The 24,256-nt window shown below is 44.4% G+C and overlaps 1 protein-coding gene across 2 annotated transcripts in view; it reads right to left on the reverse strand.

The window, feature by feature from the left end:
• The window catches only part of PRCP (prolylcarboxypeptidase), a 319,478-nt gene extending 296,894 nt beyond the window's left edge, over positions 1-22,584 (reverse strand). The window contains exon 1 of one of the 2 annotated variants that reach the window (XR_015299267.1): positions 22,368-22,578. Coding sequence is in view for 1 of the 2 variants with exons in the window: in XM_086933910.1 (XP_086790036.1) it covers positions 22,368-22,541 (174 nt within the window). In the remaining variant the exon portion in view is untranslated. Of the gene's footprint in view, positions 1-22,367 lie in introns of both variants that reach the window. The other variant, XM_086933910.1, reaches the window with a different exon arrangement.
• Positions 22,585-24,256: the final 1,672 nt, after the last annotated feature.

Here is a 24,256-nt window from a genome sequence, read left to right on the forward strand (position 1 = left end):
AGCGGGAAAGGATCGCCGACTGGAGATCAAGTGGTATTGGTCGTGGGCCACTCATACGTGAGGCGTGCCGGGGACATATTCAAGGCAGGTGACGCGATCCACGCACCTGAAGAGTATGGGTTCAGGGTGTCCTTCCATGGGAAGGGAGGCCTCTGTTTTGACCAGTTTCAGAGTTATATGGAAAGGTCACCGCCATCTGTAATCATAGTACATCTGGGAGGCAACGAATTAGTAAGGCTGGGAAGACGGGTATTGCTGGAGCACATATTGTCAGCGGTCAGTTGGTTGTCCAAGAGGCTTCCAGGGTGTACGATTGCTTGGTCCCACATGATTCCCAGAAAAGTTTGGCGGGGTGGGCTGTCTGTGTCGGCGTTGAACCACTCGGTAAAGAGGGTCAACAACAAGATTGAGAAACTGTTTCGCTCTACGTACTTACAAAGCATTCCTCACGGGTGTATCCGGGGTGATCACTATTATTTGAATGATGGGGTGCACCTGTCCAGGGCTGGGAATGAATTACTCATAGGAGACTTCGTAGCATGGCTAAGGGCATTGAGGAGACATGACCTTTAGGAGGTGTGGGGGGGCCGGATAGTCGGTCAACTATCCGGCCTGTGGCGGTAAGGTCATGATCGGTAAGCAGTGATTTCAAGGTCCCTAGGGGGGGGGCGCCATCCAGTACGGATGGGAGCGCCCGGGGTGAGGCGGCCATTGGCCCCTCCCACGGGGGGGCGGCACTCACTACGGATGGGTCGCCCAGGGGGAGACGGCCATAGGCCCCTCCCAGGGGGGAGACGGCTATATGCCCCTCCTAGGAATTTCCCGGGGGCCGGATATCCGCTCTGGCGGAAGAGAGTGTGAGGAAGGGGGGGGGGGGGGGGGGGGGGGGTTAAGTCCACGCTGTCCTTCTTACGGATAACTCGCACGAGAACTCGGACGACCTTTAAGATGGCGTCAAGTGAAAGGGGGCCCCCACGACAAGGGAAGTTACAGTTGGCAACAAGGGTAAAGCCCTCTGCGCATGCGCCACTCACACTGTGAGGGCGGGAATTTGGTACAGGGATCTGACACCGGTTAAGACCTTGCCGTTGGCCCTTAATGCTAGGATGTATAATTTTATTTTAGAATGTTATGCATTTTCAGGATGCTAGACTCGGCTAGGAAACCTTTGTATTAGAGATTTGTTAAGGTTAGCCAAAGAACTTGTCTTCATTAAAATGTAATGGAAGATAAAATTGTACATGATTCATGAAACGTTTAATTTAAAGTTTTAAATTTTTGTTTCATATTTTAATAAATACAGCCGGGGGGGTAACTCCCCCCCCCCCCGCCTTCCAAAAGCTCAAACCTGTGTCTGTCTCCTCCCATGGGGAATTGGTGTTGGGAGGGGGTGGCGGGCATCCCGGCCCATAGAACTAAACAGTAACAAACATGGCTGGTACAGTCTATACGTCAATTTGTATTCATCGTTATTACATTTCTATGTTTACATTTTAGAGAGTTTTCCTTCAGTCGTTTCCTTCCACTCAGTATTATTTATAAGGCATGAAGACAGTTCAACCCTACAATCTCCCACCTCTCATTTTACATTTATTCATCAGGCCAGTGCTGACTCACAGAGCATTTGAAGCAGTCATCAACAGACTCCTACTCATCCCCTCGGGTCCTGTACAGCTTTGGTTGCTATCCCTCCACGAATGGGTGTCTTGTGTGGTCACCCAGTCCCTCATGCCAGGGATACCTCTAAACAATGTAGCTCAGGTATTCATATCCTCTTCTAATTGATCGTCCACACGACTACACTTTTTATGTACTTCCTCAGCATTCGCCCATTCCACCACATCCCTACGTCCTAGAGTGATGGGGGGAGCCCTGGTGCTCATCCACCTGATAGCTATTCTTCTTTTTGCTAGGACCAGTGCAAACTGCAAGAATTTCCACTGCATCTTCCCATTCTTGAATCTCTTAATAAAACCCAATAAGCATACCTTTGGCGTCTCATCCAGGACCAGTGTTGTGATGTCTCTTAATTGTGACATCATTCATTGCCAATACTCTCTCACTCCTGGGCATGCCCTTGCCATGCGTATATAGGTGGCCCTAATAACGTGACATAATAAGAGCGATAGAAAATAAACCCCTTTTGCCTTATGTGTTAACCTAGACTACATCTTAGTGTATCATCCAGATCAAAGGGTGGACACAAGTATTAGTTGTTACGGGTATTGATAACATTAGTTGTTAGTACAATTTTTGTATATTTTTTTACATGTTATTTTGTTTGTAATCATATGTTGTTGATTGACTAGGTGCCATTGTATATGTGTGTCTCTATGAATAAAATTATATGTTTGAAGGATAAAAACAACTGTGAGAGGGTAATTAAATGTGCTCTACTCAGAAATAAAAAACCTTATATTAATTCCTCCATACCAATCTCTGTTTGTATAGACATTTTCACATACACAGGTAAGGGGAGGGTAATTTGGGTATAGCCCGTATATTATATATATATATATATATATATATATATATATATATATATATATATATATATATATATATATATATATATATATATATATATATATATATATATATATTCACTGAAAAAACCATAGGTTATAGACCATATATAGTTAGGGATTAGCATTTAAAAAACCTTATTTTATTTGCACAAAACCATTGAAATTCCATATATAGTTAGTTGCACTAACTATATATCGCGGACCCGCAATCCACTGCTAATGATGTCACATATTAAATCATTCATGACATGGTCAGTGACATCACTGATGACATCACTGATGACATCTCAAATGACATCACTGATGACATCACTGATGACATCATTGATGACAACACCCAGTGACTGTATGTTTCTGTAAAGTTAAAATATGTCTTACATATTGAAGAATGAGTGGATGTATAAGTGTCTGGATGAAGGATTTAGTAGGTGCATGACTGACTGTATGAGAGAATGATTAAATGTGTCTCACTGAGTGTATGGGTTAGTGATTAAAGTGTCTTAATTTGGCAATCATTATTTATGTTGTTCTGTAAACTGCTGCATGTTTAAATCAGTAGCTATATCAGTAACTATATGGGTTATTGAATGGTTGCCCAAGTATTTGTATGGGAGACTGAGTATGTGTGTGGGTGGCTGGGAGGTGTATAACTCTGTGCATAGATGTGTGAGCAGTTGATTCCCTAGGTGTATGGGTTCAAAAGTGCATGTAGAAACAGCTGTATGGACAGTTGACTGTGTGCATGAGTATATTGGTGAGTGAATGGATATCTCAGTGCTACATGTCAAAGTAAGTACATATGTAAAACACACTCCATGTGAGAGTTGACATATATAAATAACTGAACATAAGAGCCAGTGAATGTGTGAGTGGCTGTATGAATCATTGTGAACTTGTATCAAGGATTGTATAAGAGAGTAAATATGTGTTACTATATGTTTGAATAAGTAAGGTGTGTATAACTGTATAGTTGAGGAAATGGAGATGTGATTGATTCTTTGCATGACTGACTAGGTGTGTGAGTAACTCCATGGATGTGTGACAGTCTGTGAGTGCCTGTTTACACTGAGTGTATCTAAGGTTATATGAGAGTCTGAAGATGTATTATCACATAAATGATATCATCAGTGATGTAATCAGTAATGTCAAATGAGATGTCAGTGATGTCATCAGTGATGTCATTTGAGATGTCATCAGTGATGTCATCAGTGATGTCATTTGAGATGTCATCAGTGATGTCACTGACCATGTCATGAATGATGTAATATGTGACATCATTAGCAGTGGATTGCGGGTCCGCGATATATAGTTAGTGTAACTAACTATATATGGAATTTCAATGGTTTTGTGCAAATAAAATAAGGTTTTTTAAATGCTAATCCCTAATTATATATGGTCTATAACCTATGGTTTTTTCAGTGAATTTTCAAGGTTTTGTAAATGCAAATTCCTAACTATATATGGTCTATAACCTATGGTTTTTTCTGTGAATTTCATTGGTTTTTTAAAAGCTAATATCTATAGCTGTAAAATATATTCTTTATTAAGTGACGTATCACGTAGCCCGTGAGACGCCTCATGATGCATCGCATAACCGTGACGTATCGTCTCTGCAGCGCAAACCAAACCCAAAACGTAAGCGCGCCAGAACACGCTTAAAGATATATATATATTTTTTTTAACCTTAATTAGACAAAATCCACACGTGCACATATCACAAACGTTCAAAAAACACAATATGTCGGACTCCCGTTACGCTGCCGGTTAGCTGCCCAGTTAACGTACCAGGAAGCACCTTTACCGCGAAAAATCGCAATTTTTTTTTCTTATGCCCTGCAGGGAACTTTAACAGCCCCCTCATCAATCCTAGGGGTTCAGGAGGGGTCTGCCTTACCCCTTTCATTCATTTACACCTTTTTTTTTTCCACCTCTTGTCTCTCGATCCTACCGAGAGACAAGATGGCGGCCGCTCCGGACTGTTTACAATGTTGACAGCCAATCAGCTACTCCTCAGACTCCCGTTACACTGCCGGTTAGCTGCCCGGTTCGCGTACCAAGACGTGTCTCTACGGCGAAAAAAATCGGATTTTTTTTTTTTTTTTTTTTGGGCCCCGCGTGGCTTTATAATATCCCCCTCATCAATCCTATGGGGTCAGAAGGGGTCTACCTCGCCCTCTTTCCTTCATTTCCCCCTTTGTTTTGGTCTCCTCTTGTCTCTCGATCCTACCGAGAGACAAGATGGCGGCCGCTCCGGACTGTTTACAATGTTGACAGCCAATCAGCTACTCCTCAAACTCCCGTTACACTGCCGGTTAGCTTCCCGGTTCGCGTACCAAGACGCGTCTCTACGGCGAAAAAATTGGATTTTTTTTATTTTTTTTTATTTTTTTTTGGGGCCCCGCGTGGCTCTATAATATCCCCCTCATCAATCCTAGGGGGTCAGAAGGGGTCTACCTTGCCCCCTTTCCTTCATTTCCCCCTTTGTTTTGGCCTCCTCTTGTCTCTCGATCCTACCGAGAGACAAGATGGCGGCCGCTCCGGACTGTTTAGAATGTTGACAGACACCGGAGAGCCAATCAGCTTCGCTTCGCAAAGTTCCGATACGCGAAAAGTACGCGAACCGGAGCGCAGCCCGGAGCGCTGTTACAGATATATATCTTGTTTTAAACGTTAATTTCACAAAATCCACTGAAGCACATATATTGAGACCTAGCAAAGGCACATCGGGCTAACAGTCCCTACAATTTTGCCAAGTTTCGTGGAAATCCATTCAGCCGTTCGGGCTAAAAGTGAGGCCAACCGCCCTATGGAAATTAACATGGGAAAAACGCGTTTTGGGACCCCCCTTTTTTCTCGGCCCCCCCTTGCCGAACCCCCCCAAATTTTCAGGGGCTGCTCAGAAACAAAATGTGCCATTTTCCTGAAAATTTCAGCCGATTCCGTCCACAAACGCCAAAGTTATTAGACATAGAATTTTCAGAAATCCCATAGGGAAAAAATCCTAACTATATATACCTACTGGCGACCGCCAGTAGGTAATATATATATATATATATATATATACACACACACACACACTTAAATCCTTGTGTCTGCAGGGTGCTGGAAAACAAGATTGAGACAATCTATATAAAGATGAATCTACTGAGGGTTAACCGTCACAAGGTCAGCGACAGATCACCATAGACTGAAAGAACAGTCCTGAAAACAGAGGTGTCTGGTCTCAAAACAACAGTTAGTTTGTGTCTGGCCCTGTTTTTTTTCTAGGCATAGATGGGAGGTCGCTGAGGAGAGATCAAATCTAAACAACTCCAATTTGTGGGATTTACAGATTGGAGCAATTCCTGAAATGAATGGATCCTTGAGACGCTAAAACACATTGGACTATCAAATTGCTTTGGACTATCAAATTGTTTGTTGTGGAGAGGGCGCATAGAGTGCTGGTGCCTCCTCCACCTCTAGGTGCTCATCCTAGGGTTATCATAGCCAAAGTCCATAAAAACGGGGACAGAGGCATTATCCTTCAGTATGCTAGAAAAGAAGCGTATCTGAAATACAAGCCCTACAGAATTTTATTTTCAAAAAGGGCAAACACTCAATTCTTTGAGGAGTTAAACTGAAGTTTAGAGCAATGAACTTAAAGTACATGTGTTTATACCTGGCAAATATGAGTGTGATACATGTTGACAAATCACACGTTTTTTACTAACCATGGAGAGGCATGGAATTGGCCGGATATGGGCATCAGGACAGGTGCTGCCCAACTCAATTAGGTGGTATGTGGCCCCCGCAGAAGTCCTGGAGGAGTAGCTGGTGCCACAAGAAGGAATACCAGCATTATAAAGAATCTTTAGAGCCAAAGTAGGGTAGTAGTCCAAGAAATTGGCACCATCGGAAATGTGGACCGGATCCAGAAGGCAATGGCAAAGCGGGAGGCTAGCAGCGACTTAAAGTCAGACTCCCGGGTCAGCCACAAAATAAGGATTTATGCAAAAGGAATAGATGATGGATAGAGTGCTGAATCAATCAAATATTCATCCCCAGTCACAGATATGGGTTAAATCCATTGTTTTTTTGCAAGCCATGCCATTTCAGTTTAGACCCAGCCATATTCAAATCAGTCTTGACCCTGTACCCAATGGGAACAGACCAGCCCGAACTGCCAGGCCAGGTCCTCCGTGGACCAGAAACAAGCATTCTGGGACCGGTTTCAGGATAACACCCCTCATCAGCCAGGCTACCTTGAATCTGGTGGCGTAGCGAGCACGGGACCCACGTCTTGGCACACCCTTCCCACTTAGGAAATCAAATGCAAAAGGAACAGATGATGGACGGAATACTGAATGAATCAAACATTCACCCCCAGTCACAGATCTGGGTTAAATCCATTGTTTTTTGCACCCCAAGCAATTACAGTGTTGACCTAGCCATATGCAAATCAGTCTTGACCCTGTTCCCCATGGGAAAAGTCCAGCCCGAACGGCCAGGCCAGGTCCTCCCTGGATTGAGGGATTTAACTAGGATCTCCTGACTGGGGGGTGAATGTATGATTCATTCAGGATTCTGTCCATCATTTGTTTGTGTAACACAAAATAAGGACAGGAAATAAAGCAGAAATAGTTTGCTAGATGGGCCAGAAAATCCATTCATATGCTGGATGCATTTTGTATTCTGTGATTTTGTGTTGCTAGATTAGGGGCCTAGATCTCCTTTATGCAGTGATGGGAACGCACATGATTAAATGTGTAAATTTAAGCATAACAGGGCAACATCAAGTAATAAGGGCAATGCCTAGTCACCTGCACATCCCTCCAAGAAGACAATGATATATTACTTAGTAAGGGTAGCCAGGGAGAGAGGCATTGACTTGGACCACCATTGTTCCCAGCCAGGGCTACTCATTTTTTGTTTGAATATCTTTTATTGCATTTCTTATTTGGATTGCATAACATACCAAATTATCTTCAATGAAAAACATATCTTGACAAGTTGTAATCATACAAAAGTATACTATAGCGACAACAGCTCGCTGCGATGGTATTACTTATGTTCCATATTTAACAAATCAAATGTGAAGCCTAAGGCACTTATACCTATGGGTCAGTCTTCCAAAAAGTGGCGGGTTCATATAAAAGTAATAAGGAAGATACAATCCCAAAAAATTAGTGCCACATTGTTTAAGGTGCCGAGAGGCGCAGAGGACACATGGAACAAAGGAAGTGCGAGGTATATATGGCATCGCGATCCATCTAGTCATATGTACAGCCAGGGCTACTCATGATGTTTCAGCAGCTTCAATCCCTGCAAATTGACTTACATTGTTGGAACCTCAAGGTAGCCTGGAAGTATTTTGTTATGTTCAAATAATCTGTCTTTATGCATATAATAGTGGTTGTCAACCAACAGGATATGGGAAGGCACATACATAGTTGCTTATAGTGTGTTTACACAAGGTGGAGGGATAGGGAAAGTTGAAATAAGATGATATAGCATGACGAAACACAGATGTGGTTCAATAAAACTGCCATACAGAACGACAGCCAAACTCGACATGCTTATGGATAGTAATGTTAGAGATTGTCAGTTTACGCTGGGGGTTCTGGACGCAGACTTCTATTTTGCTGAAGACGTGCAAAATCAAATGATTGATCATATGGCTCTACAAGGCTTTAATGGCTTTGTGAAATGACAGAGTATACTCTGACAGAGTATACTCATTTCTCAGAAGTGTTTTCACAGGTGATACATGTAACACACAGAAGAAGCTAAAGTCCAAAACAAGTGGAGAGACAAACTGTATTTAGCCACCTATTCTGTATATGGTAGGCGTGTCTCGATAAGGATAGCACCATGTGACATTTCAACTTTGCTATTCTAAAGCAAATGTAAAGGGGAGGTATATCCTGATATAAGGTTTACTAAATGGTAAAGAAATATGTCTCATAAACACATATGCCCTCAACATGGGTGTTATGGCCTGTTTCTGTCATATATCTTGGAATCAGGTACTCCCTACGTCAATGTGCCAATGACATGGGCGGGAGACTGCAACTGTATATTTGATGCCAAAATTGACAGGTGCACCCCATGCTGCAAACAAAGCCAGGAAAGGTAACAGCCATTATAGAGTTTATGGAAGCTTTAGGCTGATTAATTATTTGGACAACCCTACCTACACCTGTTAGACAGAGAGTACTCTTGTCACGCTAACAAGCATAACATACTCAGTAGATTAGATTAGATTCTGGTTTTGGGAGACCTTAGCATGAATGTTAAGCAGGCATGATATTTAAATGAATGCCTCTCAAATCATTCCCCTCTATACTCAATAAATATGATTATGGAAGTATTACCACACAGATTACACTTTGAAACTGAATCCAGAGATGATGTTAGGTCCACTCTTTCTATCAGATACCCGTACCATAATAGAAAATAATTGGGGGTCTGAAAACTCTAAATTCAATGAATGGATGCTTATAAAGGTGGTCCTGAGGGGCAGGTGTATGAATAAAATGTACCACATTAACCAGCAGGTACAGAACACCCTTGTAAATCTAGTGGAGAAAATGACCATATCACAGAAGAGGGAAACCACTCCCCCTCAGTCTAGGGAGGAGTTGTTGACACCAGAGAGAGCTGGGGATGTTATAGGATAAACTTGGCAACTTTACCCAAAAGGAATACAGACAAAGGATTACATACACCAGCTGAGCAGTACAGGTTACACACTGGGCAATTCCTAATTCATGGGCAACTCATCACCACACTCCACTCTCTCTGGAGCACAACCAATACTGACCCACACAATAATTCCCTGATTCACACATAATACACCGTTAATAATGATAGGAAGTTAATCTTGTGGCTCAGGTGATCTATTCCATCTCAAAAAGATAGTCCATTGAGTTTGCTGAGGAAAAGATGGAATAAAGATGTAGGTGGTGCCCTTACTCAGAATGGGAGAAACTGTGTCACACCCCCACAAAATCACCAGCAATGCCAGGTTCCAGTATATTCATTTTAACATACTACACCATGCATACCTGACCACTGAGTGACTATGTAGGAACCAGTTCCGATTGACCCAGATGCCATATTTCGTGTGCCGATATTAAGCTTATGTTCTGAAAACATGTCTGGGTGCAGGACATTAATGGAGGAAAATCAGTGACAGACTAGCATCCATAACCAGTCGTACGAACCTATACAGTCAGGAGAGTTGCATATTAGGTCTCTTTAACCTCCCTAAGACAAGCAGAGCAGGGTACAGATTTTGAAATCAAGGCCTCTTGCTAGTCAGAAGATCAATAACCATGAAATAGAAAGCACCATTGTTGTAAAGTGGGCTGAAGCAGAGGCCATAGTTTTGCAAAGGGAGGAGCCTAGGATCCTCAGGAAAAATCTCCCTGCATGCCTATAGGTTTATATGTTATTTGCCCTTAAAGACAAAATTAAAGAAGATGCTATTACTCACATAAATTACTGGCATATGGTGTAACAAGAGATATGCAAGTTCCCACTCACACTAGCGGTGAAGATCTTTCAGTATTTTACACTTTGCACATATTTATATTAATATGCGCTAGGCATAGCCTTTCCAGTTTAGACCCATAGCATAGATTTTCACGTTAACGTTGACCATAGTTATAGTAGTCTCAATTTTAAATTGGCTTGTGCTAAGTTGAAATGCTTTTCTGTTCAATGTGTATTTTTCCTATCTCTCATTTCAGAAGCCAAGCTACATCAGTCCACATTAATTAAATTGTATCATATTGTTTATGGTTTCTGTGTGAATGTTTTTCTGTGTATGTTCCACGGAGAGCTGAATAATGAACCTCTGCAAATATACCTTTAAGGTTTGCAAATCTACCACTCAACTTCATCATTGTAGGGTGTAATGTGCTTTATTGCAATTGCTGTATTGATCTGTTGTGTCACACCTCCTTCCAGGACTAAAGGTTCATCCACTGGAGTGCAGATTGTACTTGGGTTTGTACCAAAGATCTGCACTGTGCAAATCCTGCTGCATTTCTAGTCATAGGATGTTTTACTGCCCCACACCTACGCACCAGATCTCTCTACTATTCAACACTATAGTTATAGACCTACCGCTACAAAAATCGCTGATCATTCCCAATCCTGGGTGGCAAGTGAATGCACGCACAATATGAACAGTCTTATGAGTCGAGTTTGTCAAGGTTAAAATGTCTGTGTTGCTCTGTAAAAATGTTACGCCCAATTGCTCACGACCAAAACAACAAGCATCTAATTATTAGAACCGCAGATATTTCATTTCAAACATTATAGGGGAAATAGAATCGAAAAGCACAAATCGCTAACTGTGGCTGTATTGCAACACTGGACAGAGACAAAGTCACAACTTCAGGTTGACCGCAATGGAGTGTGGGCCTGCTACAAGAACTAAGGTAAGTTAAGCCCACTGAACAAAAAACTTCAAATCCAGGTTTGCAGAGCATTGTAAGGATACGTGTCGAAGATGCGTTCAACAGCCAAAGTGATACGTTGGTTCCGAGATGTGGCAAGGCTGCGATGCGAGGACCCACGCATTCACCAAGGATCCTGTCAGCGGGCCTAGCGATGCAAAGGAAGCCTGGGTGGAGTTCACAGAGTTTTACGGTCGAGTTCACAGAGTTTTACTGTGTGGAACTCGGTGAAGTGTCAGAAAAAGTTAGCCGCATTCCATGGTGTTCCGCCAGTAGCTGGCAGAGTCTATTAAGTTACGCTGCTTGCACTGATTTTTAGAGCTGGGAGTTTGTCTCGTGCTTTAAAATCAGCGCAAACGGCTCTATCCATCACGCCAGAGGATGCTGCTTCTTTCTGCCAGCTAGAGAAGACATTCTACTCAAGCAGCAGCTTACTCAACATGAATGGCAGATTCACGAACGTGAGCAGTCTCGACCTGCTACGACCGCCCGCAATGAGGAATCTCACCAGGAGGAGGTCTAGAGCGTGATTTTTTCTTGCGAGCGCTCGCCAACTTACCAATGGCAAGCTGCTCGAGAGAAAAATCCCTGCTATACTTCACTTCACTGAGTTTTTTGGAACTCCGCACAGAACGCGGAGTGGACAAGACTCAGCCCTTTGTATGGAGACAGGGCACAGCGTAAGTGGGGCTGGCCAAGCTGCTCCCTCCCATCCGGTCAGTAATAGCCAATCCAATCACACATAGGCTCATCGTAGTGTGTGGCTGTCAACGAGGGATACACAAAGCCCAACTGTCACCCACACCCAGTCATGTGACCCAGACACAGGCTGCAGGCATCATATGGCTAAGGCAAGAAAACAACTTTCGAAAAGTTGTATTTTCAGAGTTGTAATTTAAAATCCGACTTCACCATAAGTTAGGATTTTAAACTGATTTCAGAGACACCAAACGAGAAGGGGTAACCTATTCCCATTTGGAAATAACACTTATAAAATGTAATAAGGTATTTCTGATGTTATCCTATTAGAGGTAGGCCTTGCAATAGTGAAAATAAATGTAAGAATTTTTCACTACCAGAACATGTAAAACTAAGTACATATCCTACTTTTTAAATACACTGCACCCTGCCCTGGGGTTGTTAAGACACAAACCAGATCATCCACAACACGCTGCTGGGATAGTTCCGTTCGTGGAACTACAACCCCCAGAACAACCCCGCCAAGAACTACGTTTCCCAGAGGGCAATGCACGGAGCATGCGCAGATCGCGCCGACATAAAACAGACCATGGAGGCAGAGGACAGCATCGGATAGTCTGTGTTCGCTTTGGCTGAACACACCACCTGTGCTTCGAAAGAGGTGAGACCTTGTTTCCAGAGGGATTCTTTGTTGCCCGCGGGTTGAGAAGCAGGGGAAGCAACACAGCTCACTGGGATACGTGTCCCACTCTCTGTTGTTGTGTCACGGCGGTTTGATATCGCAAACACCCACTCGAGGGCTTTTGACGCCAAGCAGCAGCAGTCCCCGTTCGAGGGTTATCGAGCGTGTGGGACGCTTACCTCCTTTGACCTTTGTAAGCAGTCCCCGCTCGAGGGTTATCAAGCGTGAAGGACACATACCTCCTTTGTACATTGTGCGCAGTCTCCGCTCTAGGGTTATCGAGCGAGAAGGACGTTTACCTCCGTTGTACATTGTGCGCAGTCCCCGGTTGAGGGTTATCGAGCGAGAAGGACGTTTACCTCCGTTGTACATTGTGCGCAGTCCCCGGTCGAGGGTTATCGAGCGTGAAGGACGCTTACCTGCATTGTACTTGTTGCGCAGTCCCCGCTCGAGGGTTATCGAGCGTGACGGACGCTTACCTATTATTTGCGTTGGTTGTTTCAGCCATATCTCAAGGGTAATGGCAATGTTATCCTATGGGACGAAATCAGGTTATCGGAAAATCACGGTTGTAATTACTTTTTAGGTTCAGTGCTGGGCTCAAACATACAGCACTGGGATCTCTCCTAATAGCAGGGGAGTCATTTTGTTTTCGTTGATCGGATGATTTTTTAAGAATATTTCAAAGTTTCAAAACTCAACAGAAGAAATTCTGAGTGAAATCCAGCCAATGTTACCCTATGGAGAAAATCAAGTTATCAGTCTCTGGGTAAGTACTCGACTGTCAGAGTTAAGGTTCTGGGGGTAGACTCAGGGGTCTCCCACGGTCAGGTAGGTACGGTTGTTACACCCTCAGCGGCACAGGGGCAGCCGGTTGCAGAGTGAGTAGGCCCAATGTTATCCTACGGAGGATAGGCGGCCTTTGGTTGGTGGCTGCAAGCAGGCAAACCACACGGCTGTGGGAGTTGAACTCCTGGTCACTTACACAGGGCAAGTGGGGAAGTAGGTTACGATAGTTGCTGCACTTCCAGTGGCACTCTGGTGGCTGGGTGCAGGGTGCTTTTGGTCCTTCGGGAGCCCAATGTAATTCAATGGGAAAGGTGGAAGTTCAACAAAGGCTCCAGGCTCGGGGACGGAGATTCTTCAGGTGCGACCACCACTTCGAGAGGTAAGTTGGGATGTTGTAGGATAAGTAGACACCCAGAAGTTGGGCACAGGGGGCCGTGGGGCGCAGGGTGCAGGGGTGTCTTTTGGTGTCTGGTTTGGTGACCCTCAGCTGGTCGCGGTTGAAGGAGCTGCAGGCGTCGTCAGGAGGATGGAGGAGGGTCCTTGGGTGCTGGATTTGTGGTCACAGTCACCGGGGGGTGTCCTCGTGGTCTTTGTTCACTCCGGCACGGGACTGGCTCGGCGGGTGCAGAGTGTGCTGGATTCGCGTTTCCTGGCTGGCACCAGGGGTTGTTGCTGTTTGAGCAGAACCACTGCTTGTGGGAGCCCCAGTCTTTAGATGAGCAAGGCAGTCATGTCCTCCGGTGTTTTCTAGGTTGCTGACCACAGGAGACACTGGGATTTCGCAGGAGTAGGTTCAAGGAGCGACAGGCCGGTAGGGCTGGGGCCAAGTCAGTGGGTGTCGTCCTCTTGTTAGCAGCTGCATGGCAGGTCTTCTTTCTTCTTGTTCTTCTTCTTGTTTCAAAATCGGGATCTGAGGAAGGAAGGTTCAGGGTGCCCCTAAATACTAAATTTAGGGGTGTTACAGGTAGGGCAAGGGGAGGGACCAATGGTTCCTGTCCTGGGGTGAGTACACCCCCTATCCTGCCACTCTCTAGTGGGAGTGGGGCAGGAGCCTAGCCATGATTGGGTAGGGCTTCCCATTCTCAAAATGGCGAGAGCCCTGAGTTGTGCTTTACCTCGCCTCCCTCACCTGAGTGGTGGGGTTGGCAGAGGCTGGCACACCCCCTTTCCTTCCTTTGTTTTTCCCTCCTGTCTTCCAACCAAAGTGGGGGTCAGAACCGTTGGGGGCCAGTTGGTGAGTACAGCAAGTGGCCTGGAGAAGCTCACAAAGGCAGCATGCATTTGAAGCTCCCCCTGCCCATCCTGGGGGAGGAGACCTAGCAGCTTGTCCCAGGATGTGCATTGTTGCATGCCCAAGAGAGCGGAGGGCTCTCTACCCAGGGGTCCAGCAACATGTCTGCTGGGTGGCAGTCTAGGCAGCCTCTCATTCAAGACGCTGGTTGTGGGTTAGTTTCAGGGGGCAACTCTAAGTTGCCCTCTGTCATGCACTTTACATTAAATCCCGCACTGTGCTCAGTGTGGATTTAATGTGCAGAGAAGTTTGATACCAAACTTCTCAGTCTTTAGTGTAGCCATTATGGTGCTGTGGAGTTCGTAATGACAACCTCCCAGTACCATACACTCTTAATGGCATCACTGCATTTACAGTGCCCAGGAATGGCCCTGGGTTCTGTAGGGGCACAGGGCTCATGCACCTGTACCCACACCACTGGCATAGTGCACCCAGCTAGAGGGGTGACTGAGATATGCCAGGGCAGTGTGTTTGTGGGCATGGCACACACTCTCTGTTTAGTCCTGCACCAAGACAATCAGCCTTCAAGGGCAGTGTGTGTGTGTGTGTGTGTCAGGGCACAGGTCCTCGCAGGGTGGCACATAAGTGCTGCAGCCCTTGGGGGTCTTCTCTAGTCACAATGCCCTGGGTACCTAGGGTACCATTTACCAGGGGGTGACATGTGGCCAGAGATGCCAATTGGGTTTAGGCTTCAATGCAGTTTTAAGGAAGGAACACCGGCCTGGGTACCTAATTGGTAGGAACCCAGGGAACACTTAGTCAAAGTACATCAGCAATTCAGCAAAAAGTGGGGGCATACATTGCAAGAAAGATGGCACTTTCTCACACACTCACACACCTTCGCACTGGTTAGCAGTTGTAAAGCGTGCAGAGTCCTAAGGCAAGCAAAAAAGGAAGTCAGCAAAAACAAAGGAGGTCTGAAGGGGAAAAGGTAAGGGAAAACCACGTCAAGCGTGCCAGGTCGAAAAGTTGTGTTTTTTTAAAATTATAATATACATTCACTGCGAATGTAATAGGTTCGGTACAATCATGCAGCCAAAATTTGGAAAGGGAGAAAAGTAGGCGTACACACCAAGGCGATGTTGCAAGACCTGACCTGAAGAAACCGAAAATAACTCGTGAGATTGCAAAACAGCTTCCTCAGATCACATGATGAAACGCACTTCTTTATTAATAACAGACAAAACAAAGCACAGCCTCAGCAGAAAGGAGCTCCCTCGTGCGTCTCGTTTAGTCTTTCACGTGCCACGGAAAGATACAAATCAGCAATATTCACTAACTAAAGGCAAAAGAAAAAGGATGTTCGAGCAAATGTGCAAATCGCTGACAAAGGCGTCCAATTAGAGGAAGTTACAGAGACACCGAGTCAAGGCTTAGGAAACCAATTCACGCCCATTTGGCAGGAATCCCCTTTTCATCCGAGGAAAGCGCTTTTCCTTGATTTTTCTAAATAAGAAACAAAAAAAACTGTTCACAGAGTAAAACTGTGTGTGCACGCCGTATGTACAGTACACTAGGACGTAAAAGTGGTGCAGCTATAAGTAGTGTAGCAGGTGCAGTTGCACCGTGGCAAGGAGGCGACAGGGGCCCAGCGTTCCCTGCGCCTAGCTGCAGTTTAGTTAATAGTCTTCCTGCTAAAAATATTTCTAGCGAAAGCCTCCCTGCGATCTAGCTATGTGTTGCTTTTTCCTCAAAGAGTAGGGGGAAAAGTCGCAGTCATGGAGGCTGGCAAGGGCAAACACTGTATTGAGAAGCTGTAAAAATGTGCCCTATCTCGAGAAAGATGATAGAGAAAATGAGAAGAATGAAAGAGAAGAATAGGACAAGGAAGGAATCAAACAAGAACAAAGGGGAGGAAGGATACGAGGGCGAAAAGCTAAGTTAAGACAGATGTAAAAGCAAATGGGAAGAAAAAGATAAAGACACAGGAACAGTGAAGGGAGAATGGTTTAGGTTACTGATAGCAAAATGATTTGTGGGAAGTGTGGAAAGAGCAAAGAGCAAAGAGGAAAAGAAAAAGTAAGGAAGAGAGAAAGGGAGAAAGAAGATAAAGAGGAGTAAGAAAAGAGGGAAGGGAAGCAGAATACAACTGGCCAGGAAGGATGGAAAGTAAAAAGGACAACATTGACCTGTTTTAAAAGCTACCTTACTCTCATCAGCAGGTTAGAGGGAATCGTTAATACGAGCAAGTCGGTAAAAAAAAATGGAGAATTAAGAACTTACTAATTTAACAAAACATACCTTAATTTATTTACTGCAGTAACTGAAAAATAAAAATACACTAATGTTCTAGAATAAACTAATTGAAGTTACATAAGCGGGGGAAAAAATAATTCTGGAGAGGGCCCATACTTTAATCGAAATAATGTCCAGCTCTATGAAATACTGTAAGCAGAAGCATTCCCCTGTGGAGAATTGATAAAGTTAAAAGGTTTAATATATCCAATGAATTAAAATAACAAACTTAAAAACAGCAAGGCACAAAAGACAAGGGTTTTCTACAACAGTAAATTACATTATCAAGCCAATGTAATTACAAGTCTGTAAAACATACCAGGAATGTATTAAAATGCATAAGAGTCAACTGTCGAGTATATGGAAGTCTTTTTCTGGCATCATAATATTAAGCAGAAAAGCGGTAAGTCAACTGTGTTATCGAGAGACAAGTTTGAAAGTCTGTGTTCTCTGTCATAGTCACACTAAGGAAATGATGTGCCAAGCACAAGAAATAAACACATATTTCTCCTACATTATCAATTTTGTGGTCTGTCTTGATCTCCCTATCATGATGATGGCCGCCAAACCTTGATTGGGTCAAAATGCCATTGACTACACTAGCAATCAAAATTTCAATCCCATTCTCTTTCAATCTCCTACCACAAGTAAGCAGATAACAGGCAGTTCTGAATAACAATAATAGCAACACCTTTATCAAGTATACTATGCACGGACTTTCCAAAATTCGAAGTAGGAGGACCAGTAGCGAATAAAATTTTACTAGAATAAATATGAATTTCTGTCAAACCAGTTCAACCCTGAAATCAATACAGCAACCAACAGGCAGCTTACAAACTTCAAAGCAGCAGCTCTTCCCTCAGAGGTGATAAAGAGTGCAAAAGTTCTGACTAGAAACTAAACCTACACTCCCAAGTAGAATTGTTAGCAAGGGTGCACAATATCAGCAAAGACTAGGCGATATTAACCCAAAAATCAAATAAAATAGGTCTTACAGTTACCAAGCACTGGTAACATCGAGATAGGAATATGGGCTCGCTATTGTCATTGCATCACCACAGTCTTGACAGCCTCGGTGAAAGCAGATCACAAACCAGAGAAAAATTCACATCTCCCAATCCTAATCAAGCACTAATGCCCCCTCCTCTAAACCTCCTGCACTTTCAGATCTGCCAGTGTCATATTCGAGACTTTAAAACAAAATACACTCTACTATCAGAAGAACAAATTGAAAATCTCAGGGAGAGAAAGTCAAGTTTGTTGCATCAACAATCACCAACCGGGATCACTTTTTTGCAGCAAAGCCTCCAATGAAAGCTACTCCTTTAGCTTTCAAGATCTGGAATCACAATCCTCGAAGTGTCAGTAAGGAACTCTCTTTCGCATCCATTCAAAAACGTTCTGAAAAACAACTTCCTTTTGAAACTGATGGTCACCTTCCATCAATCCTTGCATTCCCTCTGTATGAGTAACATATCCCAATACGATTACATGCATGTGCTCTAAAACCACACCTAATGGCTAACTGCAAAGACAGGGGCAATTATAAAACTGTAAATGCAGTTTACTTTCTATCTTGCACCCTTAAGCTGTATCCACTTCCAGACATTTCATATGCTGGTACTTTTCTATTTCTTTTAATCATTGTAGATAGTACATCACACAAGGAGCAATCCAATGTAATGGACTCAACTTCCTTCAACATAAACTCCAAGTTTACTGATAAACTAGATCGCTGCTCTCTAGCTCATCCCTTCCTTCAATAATGTTATGTTACGTTATATATATTTTTATAGCGCGCAGCTGCCCCAGCAAAGGGGCGTTCCGGCGCTTTTGAACAGGCAAATAAACACATAACACCACACAGACTGCAGGACCAAGGCAAAAGAGGGAGAGAGACTAAGAAACACTAAGGAACAAGTAAGTTTTAATGACCCTCCTAAATACGAGCAAATCGTCAAGTGCACAGATGTGGGGCGGAAGAGAATTCCAACCTCAAACCTCAAACTTGGAGACACTCCATCTTAGTCCAGATGGGCAAAAGCTGGAACTTGCTTTTTGCAAGGATAAGAGTGTTTTGACAACCACCTAAAATCCAGAGAGCCTAAAACACCTGGTTATTTCCGGTCACATACCGTTAAACACCACTGCAAAAGAAAATGGTAAGTAAGCTCTTGTGGAATTGGGTCTACACTCACACCTTTCAGCGACAACTCTAGCATAAGGCAGATACAAGCTTGTTGCTCCATGAGGGCGACACATTTCTGATTCCGTGCACAGCACTCAATGCTTTCCGTAGAGTCCACGCTATAATCCCACACCCGGTCAAAAATGCATTCCAAAGGGGGCCTACTAGGAACCTAAACACCACTGAAGCATTTCAGTGCCTGACCAGGGCTATGAAACCCTATATAAACCATTAGTTGTACAAATACCATCAAGCTTGGCCCTGTCCACCTGGCGTTGCTATTCTGCATAGAGTTTGCATAAAGTTTTTGAATAGGTTTTCACATTCTTTTGGAAAAAGGTCAGAGGTGAAGCAAGGATCTAGTGGTTCCAAGGGTACCAATACCGAGAGAGATGTGCTCATCGTTTGCATCACTATTTGAAAGGTTGAGAAGCACTGTCCTTTAGTAGGTCGTGCTATATGAGAGTATGAAGACCACTGAACAATATGTAGAGGAAGAAGGTCCCACTTTCTGCACTAAGAAGAAAGAGGTAGGTCAGAAGTGCAATTAAATGGTATTCTGATTGCAGGGCACCAAAGCGAGAATGAGTGTGTCATGAAAGATTATTAAAATTACGAAAACACTAGCAGGCAACAGCATGACTCTGCATTGCTATTACATGCTGCTGATGGTCAGGCAACTAATCAGTGCTTAATTTGTGAAAAAATACGTGTTGAGGACCTCGTCAGGAGGCCACTGCTGCTTGCACCAGTCCATTGCTCCTATGAGCGCCGCCTATGACAGAACCAGCACAACTACTAACCATGAAACGCTACAAGTGTGACAATTCTGACTATTCCAGGCTCCCAGAGCTATAGGAATGGCGTGGAAGGTAGGAAATAGCCATTCTAAGGTATACTGAATTAATAACCACCTGCTGTTGTGCTCATTTTCTATAGTAGACAAACTGTGCCACCATGTGGCAGACTGTAATAAGTGCTGGTGTTGACAATTAAGTCTCAGTGCCAAGCACCAGAAACCACCGGCTCAAATTAAGCACAGCAACTAATCACAAAGTGTGCCGAGAACCTGTGAATGAGAGATTCCAGGAACTGAAAACTATCTAATCTAAAAATGGACACTGGTGAATCAGTTAAGTCTGTGACAGCTGGCAGTATGGCACTTGTGTCCGTGGAGCTTCACGTCCCTGATCACTGGTACTTTGCCTCATTCTATCAACCCTGTGAATATGTGGGGATAGACTATTTTGAGGCTGTGCTGCGATCTTGTCTCTTCCATCAAAGCATCTATCCATTCATCCTTTCACACTTCCATCCATCATCTGATATCCACCTGTCACCTTTTTATTCTGTCATCCATTCGTTCTTTCATCCATCATTTAGTCTTTCATCATTCTGTCTCTCCCATGGCCATTCCTTCCATTCCTGCGTTCACACATCCATCATCTATACATGAGAAGTGTGGCTCACTGGTTAGAGCAGGCATACCCTGAAGCAGAGGTCAGACCCGGGACTAGGGTTCAATTCCCGACGCGGCAGGGTCTTGAGCTCAAATGTCCATGGACTCGATAATTCTCGCTTCGGTGCCTGACCTAATCATGGGTTCAAACTCTGCAACTCTGGGCATTAAGCTTGCTTAATCTCCACAATGGCCCCCCGCGGCGGGATGCCTGGCTTTCACCTTGCGGATGCCCTGTAGGGGCTATCTCACAGGGAAAAGCCAGGACGGGTTCCCAAGGCAAGCGCGGAGAGACCCCTTCGGGGGTCGATTCAGGCGCTATATAAGAAACATAATCATAATCAATCATAATCATGCATCCATCCATACGTCTATCAACCTATAAAACTATCCACACATACACCCATCATTTGACTTAGCCATCCATCAACAAAGGCTTTCTTCTATCAAATGATCCTTTTGTCCTTTTGTCCATCCATTCACCCATCCATCCTTCCTCTCAGATTTCCATGTACTCTGCCATACTTTCCTGAATGAAATGAAATTAATTCATACTTGTATAGCGCACTTATACCCTGAGGTGTCTTGGCGCTATACGCATACCGCTGTGGAACCCTTCCTGGCTTTTCCCTGTGACATGCCCACTCCTGGGCACTCCCAAGGTGAAGCCAGGCATCCCAGCGCTGTTGGGGCCATTGTGGAGTTAAGCAAGCTATTGCCCAGAGTTGCAGAGTGGGACCCATGATTAGAATAGGCACCGAGGCGAGAATTATCAGGTCCGAGGAAATTGAGGCCCAGACCCGCCAAGGCGGAATAGAACCCTGGTCCCGGGCCAGACCTCTGCATCAGGGTCTGCCGCTCTAACCATTGAGCCACAGATTTCCATTTACTCTGCCATCCTGTCATCCACCCATCAACTCACCCACTCATACCCAGATTCTTTCACCCACCCACCCACCCTCTTACCCACTCATCCACCCATCCATTTTTACCTGCTAATCCACCCATTCTTTCACCTACTTATCAATCCTTGCACCCATCCATTCTTACACTCACCCATCCTTTCACTCACTCATTCGTCCATCTTTTTGCCCTCCCATATTTTTACCCACTCATACTTTAACACGCTCATCCATTCTTTCAACCACCCATGCTTGTACCCACTCATCCATTCACCAACTCATCCATCTATCCTTTCTTCCACTCACGCATCACTCGCCCATCCTTCTTGCCCTTTTGTATCAACCCATCCTTCCTCCTTTTAGCGTTAAATATGAGCTTTTTTCTACCAATTTGCTAATAAAAGACGCCCATAAAGAATCTCACCCCTGCTGTAGGTAGCTCCTAAAGCAGAGGTTCACAACGCCCCTTATAGACACCCTACTAAAAAAACAAGATTTCTCTACAGCTTTCCATAATGCCACCATCCGTTCTGGGAAACCTGCGTCAAACTCTACAAATATTTGTCTCCATTCATGTAAATGGCCTTTAATGCATTCTCCTGTCCCTTACCGGCTAAAGGACATACAGGTTCCCCAAGCGTCTGACAGACATATCGTATTCTGCACTCCTTTCATTACATATTATCCTGCTGAGTTTTATTTATTCCCCAGCGCCACTGCTGTATCACATCACGTGAGCATCTCTGTCAACTATCCGGCAGTCTCAAAACACAGATGTATGCAGTACTGTATAAGTACGACATGCAGCACTGCCGGCGGGACAGCATGCTTACAATGGGCCGCCGGGCAGTCTGATTGATGTCTGTTCCTTCCACTCTCACTGAGCAACTTGTACACTCAGGACACCGCTGCCCAGATGTGTTATTTGTTTTGAAGATAGACTATCAATCGTTAGCCAAAATATACCTTGATCATTTCTATTCAACCCATCTAACAAAACAAATACAAATAACCCTTTGGATGTTTCTGAGTGCAGAGATCAAATCTGTCAAAATTCGCACTTACAACTGTGCCCTACCATTTTCAGATTCACTGGTAGACCTTCCCATGCGTGTGACAGTGTTAGGGCGCTGCAGCCGCCTCTTACCTTCTGCGTGAAGTAGAGGGTCTTGTAGTCACTGGGGCTCAGGGTCCCTCGCACGGTGCTGGAGGGGCTCACCCCGGTGGGGGTTGGCTTAAAGGCGGGCGCCGCGCCGGGCAGCAGCAGCAGCGCCAGCGCCCAGAGGAGGGGACCCGAGCTGCCACGCTCGGCAGATGCCATGGTGATTGTCCCGCTTACTTCCGGAATCCCCTTCTAGAACCCAGCGAGAGTGGGCGGGGCTAATGCGGAAACGGGCGGTGTCTGCGGGGAAGGAGGGCAGAAAGGGGAAGGGTATCATTCATTTATTAACATATGCTAAAGAACTAACTGTGCAGGGGAGTTGCCTGTGCACCGCTGTCCCTTTCAGGTACGAAGCACGTATAGGTGCAGTTTTCTACAGAGGGGTTATTCCAGCCTGGGTTCACGCCAGAGAGAATACTCCCTTCTCTGTCCTGCAGCAGGGCAGGGGCCATTTTGAAAGGAAATAGTTTGTATTCTCACAATGGGACGTCCTATAGAAACAAGGGTCACTCTTATTTTACTGTAGGTTATAACAATTAATGTATTATCTATTAATATTATTTGTAAAAAAAAAATGATGGATGAATGTGTATTTTTATGTAATATGTTTTTGTACAGTGAAAGACATTTTCTTGCTGTTGTGGTCTTGAAGAATTCAATAGGCACGTACTGAGCAGTATACCATGTGAGTACTTTCGTTTACAATGGGTGTCATAGGGCTGGAAAACACTGGTACAATGTGAGTGAGCCAAATTACTCCCTTTGTACACTTGACTCTTTCCAGGTAGCATACATGCAAACATTTCAAGAGGAGAAAGTGAGCGATTAAAAAAATATGCAGTGTATTTCCCCCATTGACTTCTATTGAACAAGAGGCAATTTCTGTCGGCAGAGAGGCAAAACAAAGCCATTTTGCTTTAAAAAAAATCGTGAGTCTCTTCCTTTAATCTGGGCTATTGGCATGCATGAGGTAGTTAGGATGTGATGACCAGTTTCCTGGGGCACTAAGCAGTCCGGGGTTACAGGGCTCTAGTTGCATCAATTGGAGTTGTTCCTTGCCGGTGCCCTGGGTCCACATTACTGCTGGACACCGTTCCCTTTAATATTCTTCCTCTGTGTTCGGCAGTGTAGGGTGTCTGTGTGCTGAAGCCATGGCTATGTGTGCCAGGAACCAGACCTCTTGTGTGCACAGCTCCAAATATCACTCCAAACTTTAGCTTAAAAAAACTGAAAAGATGCTGCATTTCCACACATACAGCGCCACGTTAAGGGGCATAAGGCAGATTTGCAATTTGGATACTCACGCCATGACATGAATTGGTTACACAGGCAAGTACACTTCAGGTTTAGAAAGGCACAAGACTCCAGCGGTGGTACCATCATAAGCTTTTACTAACGATTATTAACTGGAGCACTGTCATTGGGTGGGGACATGTTGAGAGCCTATAGAAGATTACATATGCACAATAACTTACAAAATTACGTTACATATTTACAATTTGATGTGCACTCTACTGAGTAATGTCGGGCTATCCCGTCAAAGATAGTTTGTGAAATGTGTGACACCCAGGCAAACATGAACTGTGGGAGAGGGCCGTTCACACAAGTCAAGTGCCATCACTAGATGGGTGACATGGTTGCTTTTAACGTCGATCCTTGCCATTTTTCCAGTGATGATGAACTCTGTTGCAATCCACTTTCCAATTCAGGAGGCAGGCCTTTGTCCTCATCAAAATATCCAAATGCTTCTGCTCTAGTCTATTTCTCGATTTACTCTTCATGAGGCTGAATCCTCGTTCACAATCTGCACTAGTTGCTTGAAATGTTGCACAGACATCAACAAGCTGAGATACCACACTATACTGAGCAGCATT

The sequence above is a fragment of the Lissotriton vulgaris genome, chromosome 8 (assembly GCF_964263255.1).
Source record: "Lissotriton vulgaris chromosome 8, aLisVul1.2, whole genome shotgun sequence".
NCBI classification, from domain to species: Eukaryota; Metazoa; Chordata; class Amphibia; order Caudata; family Salamandridae; genus Lissotriton; species Lissotriton vulgaris.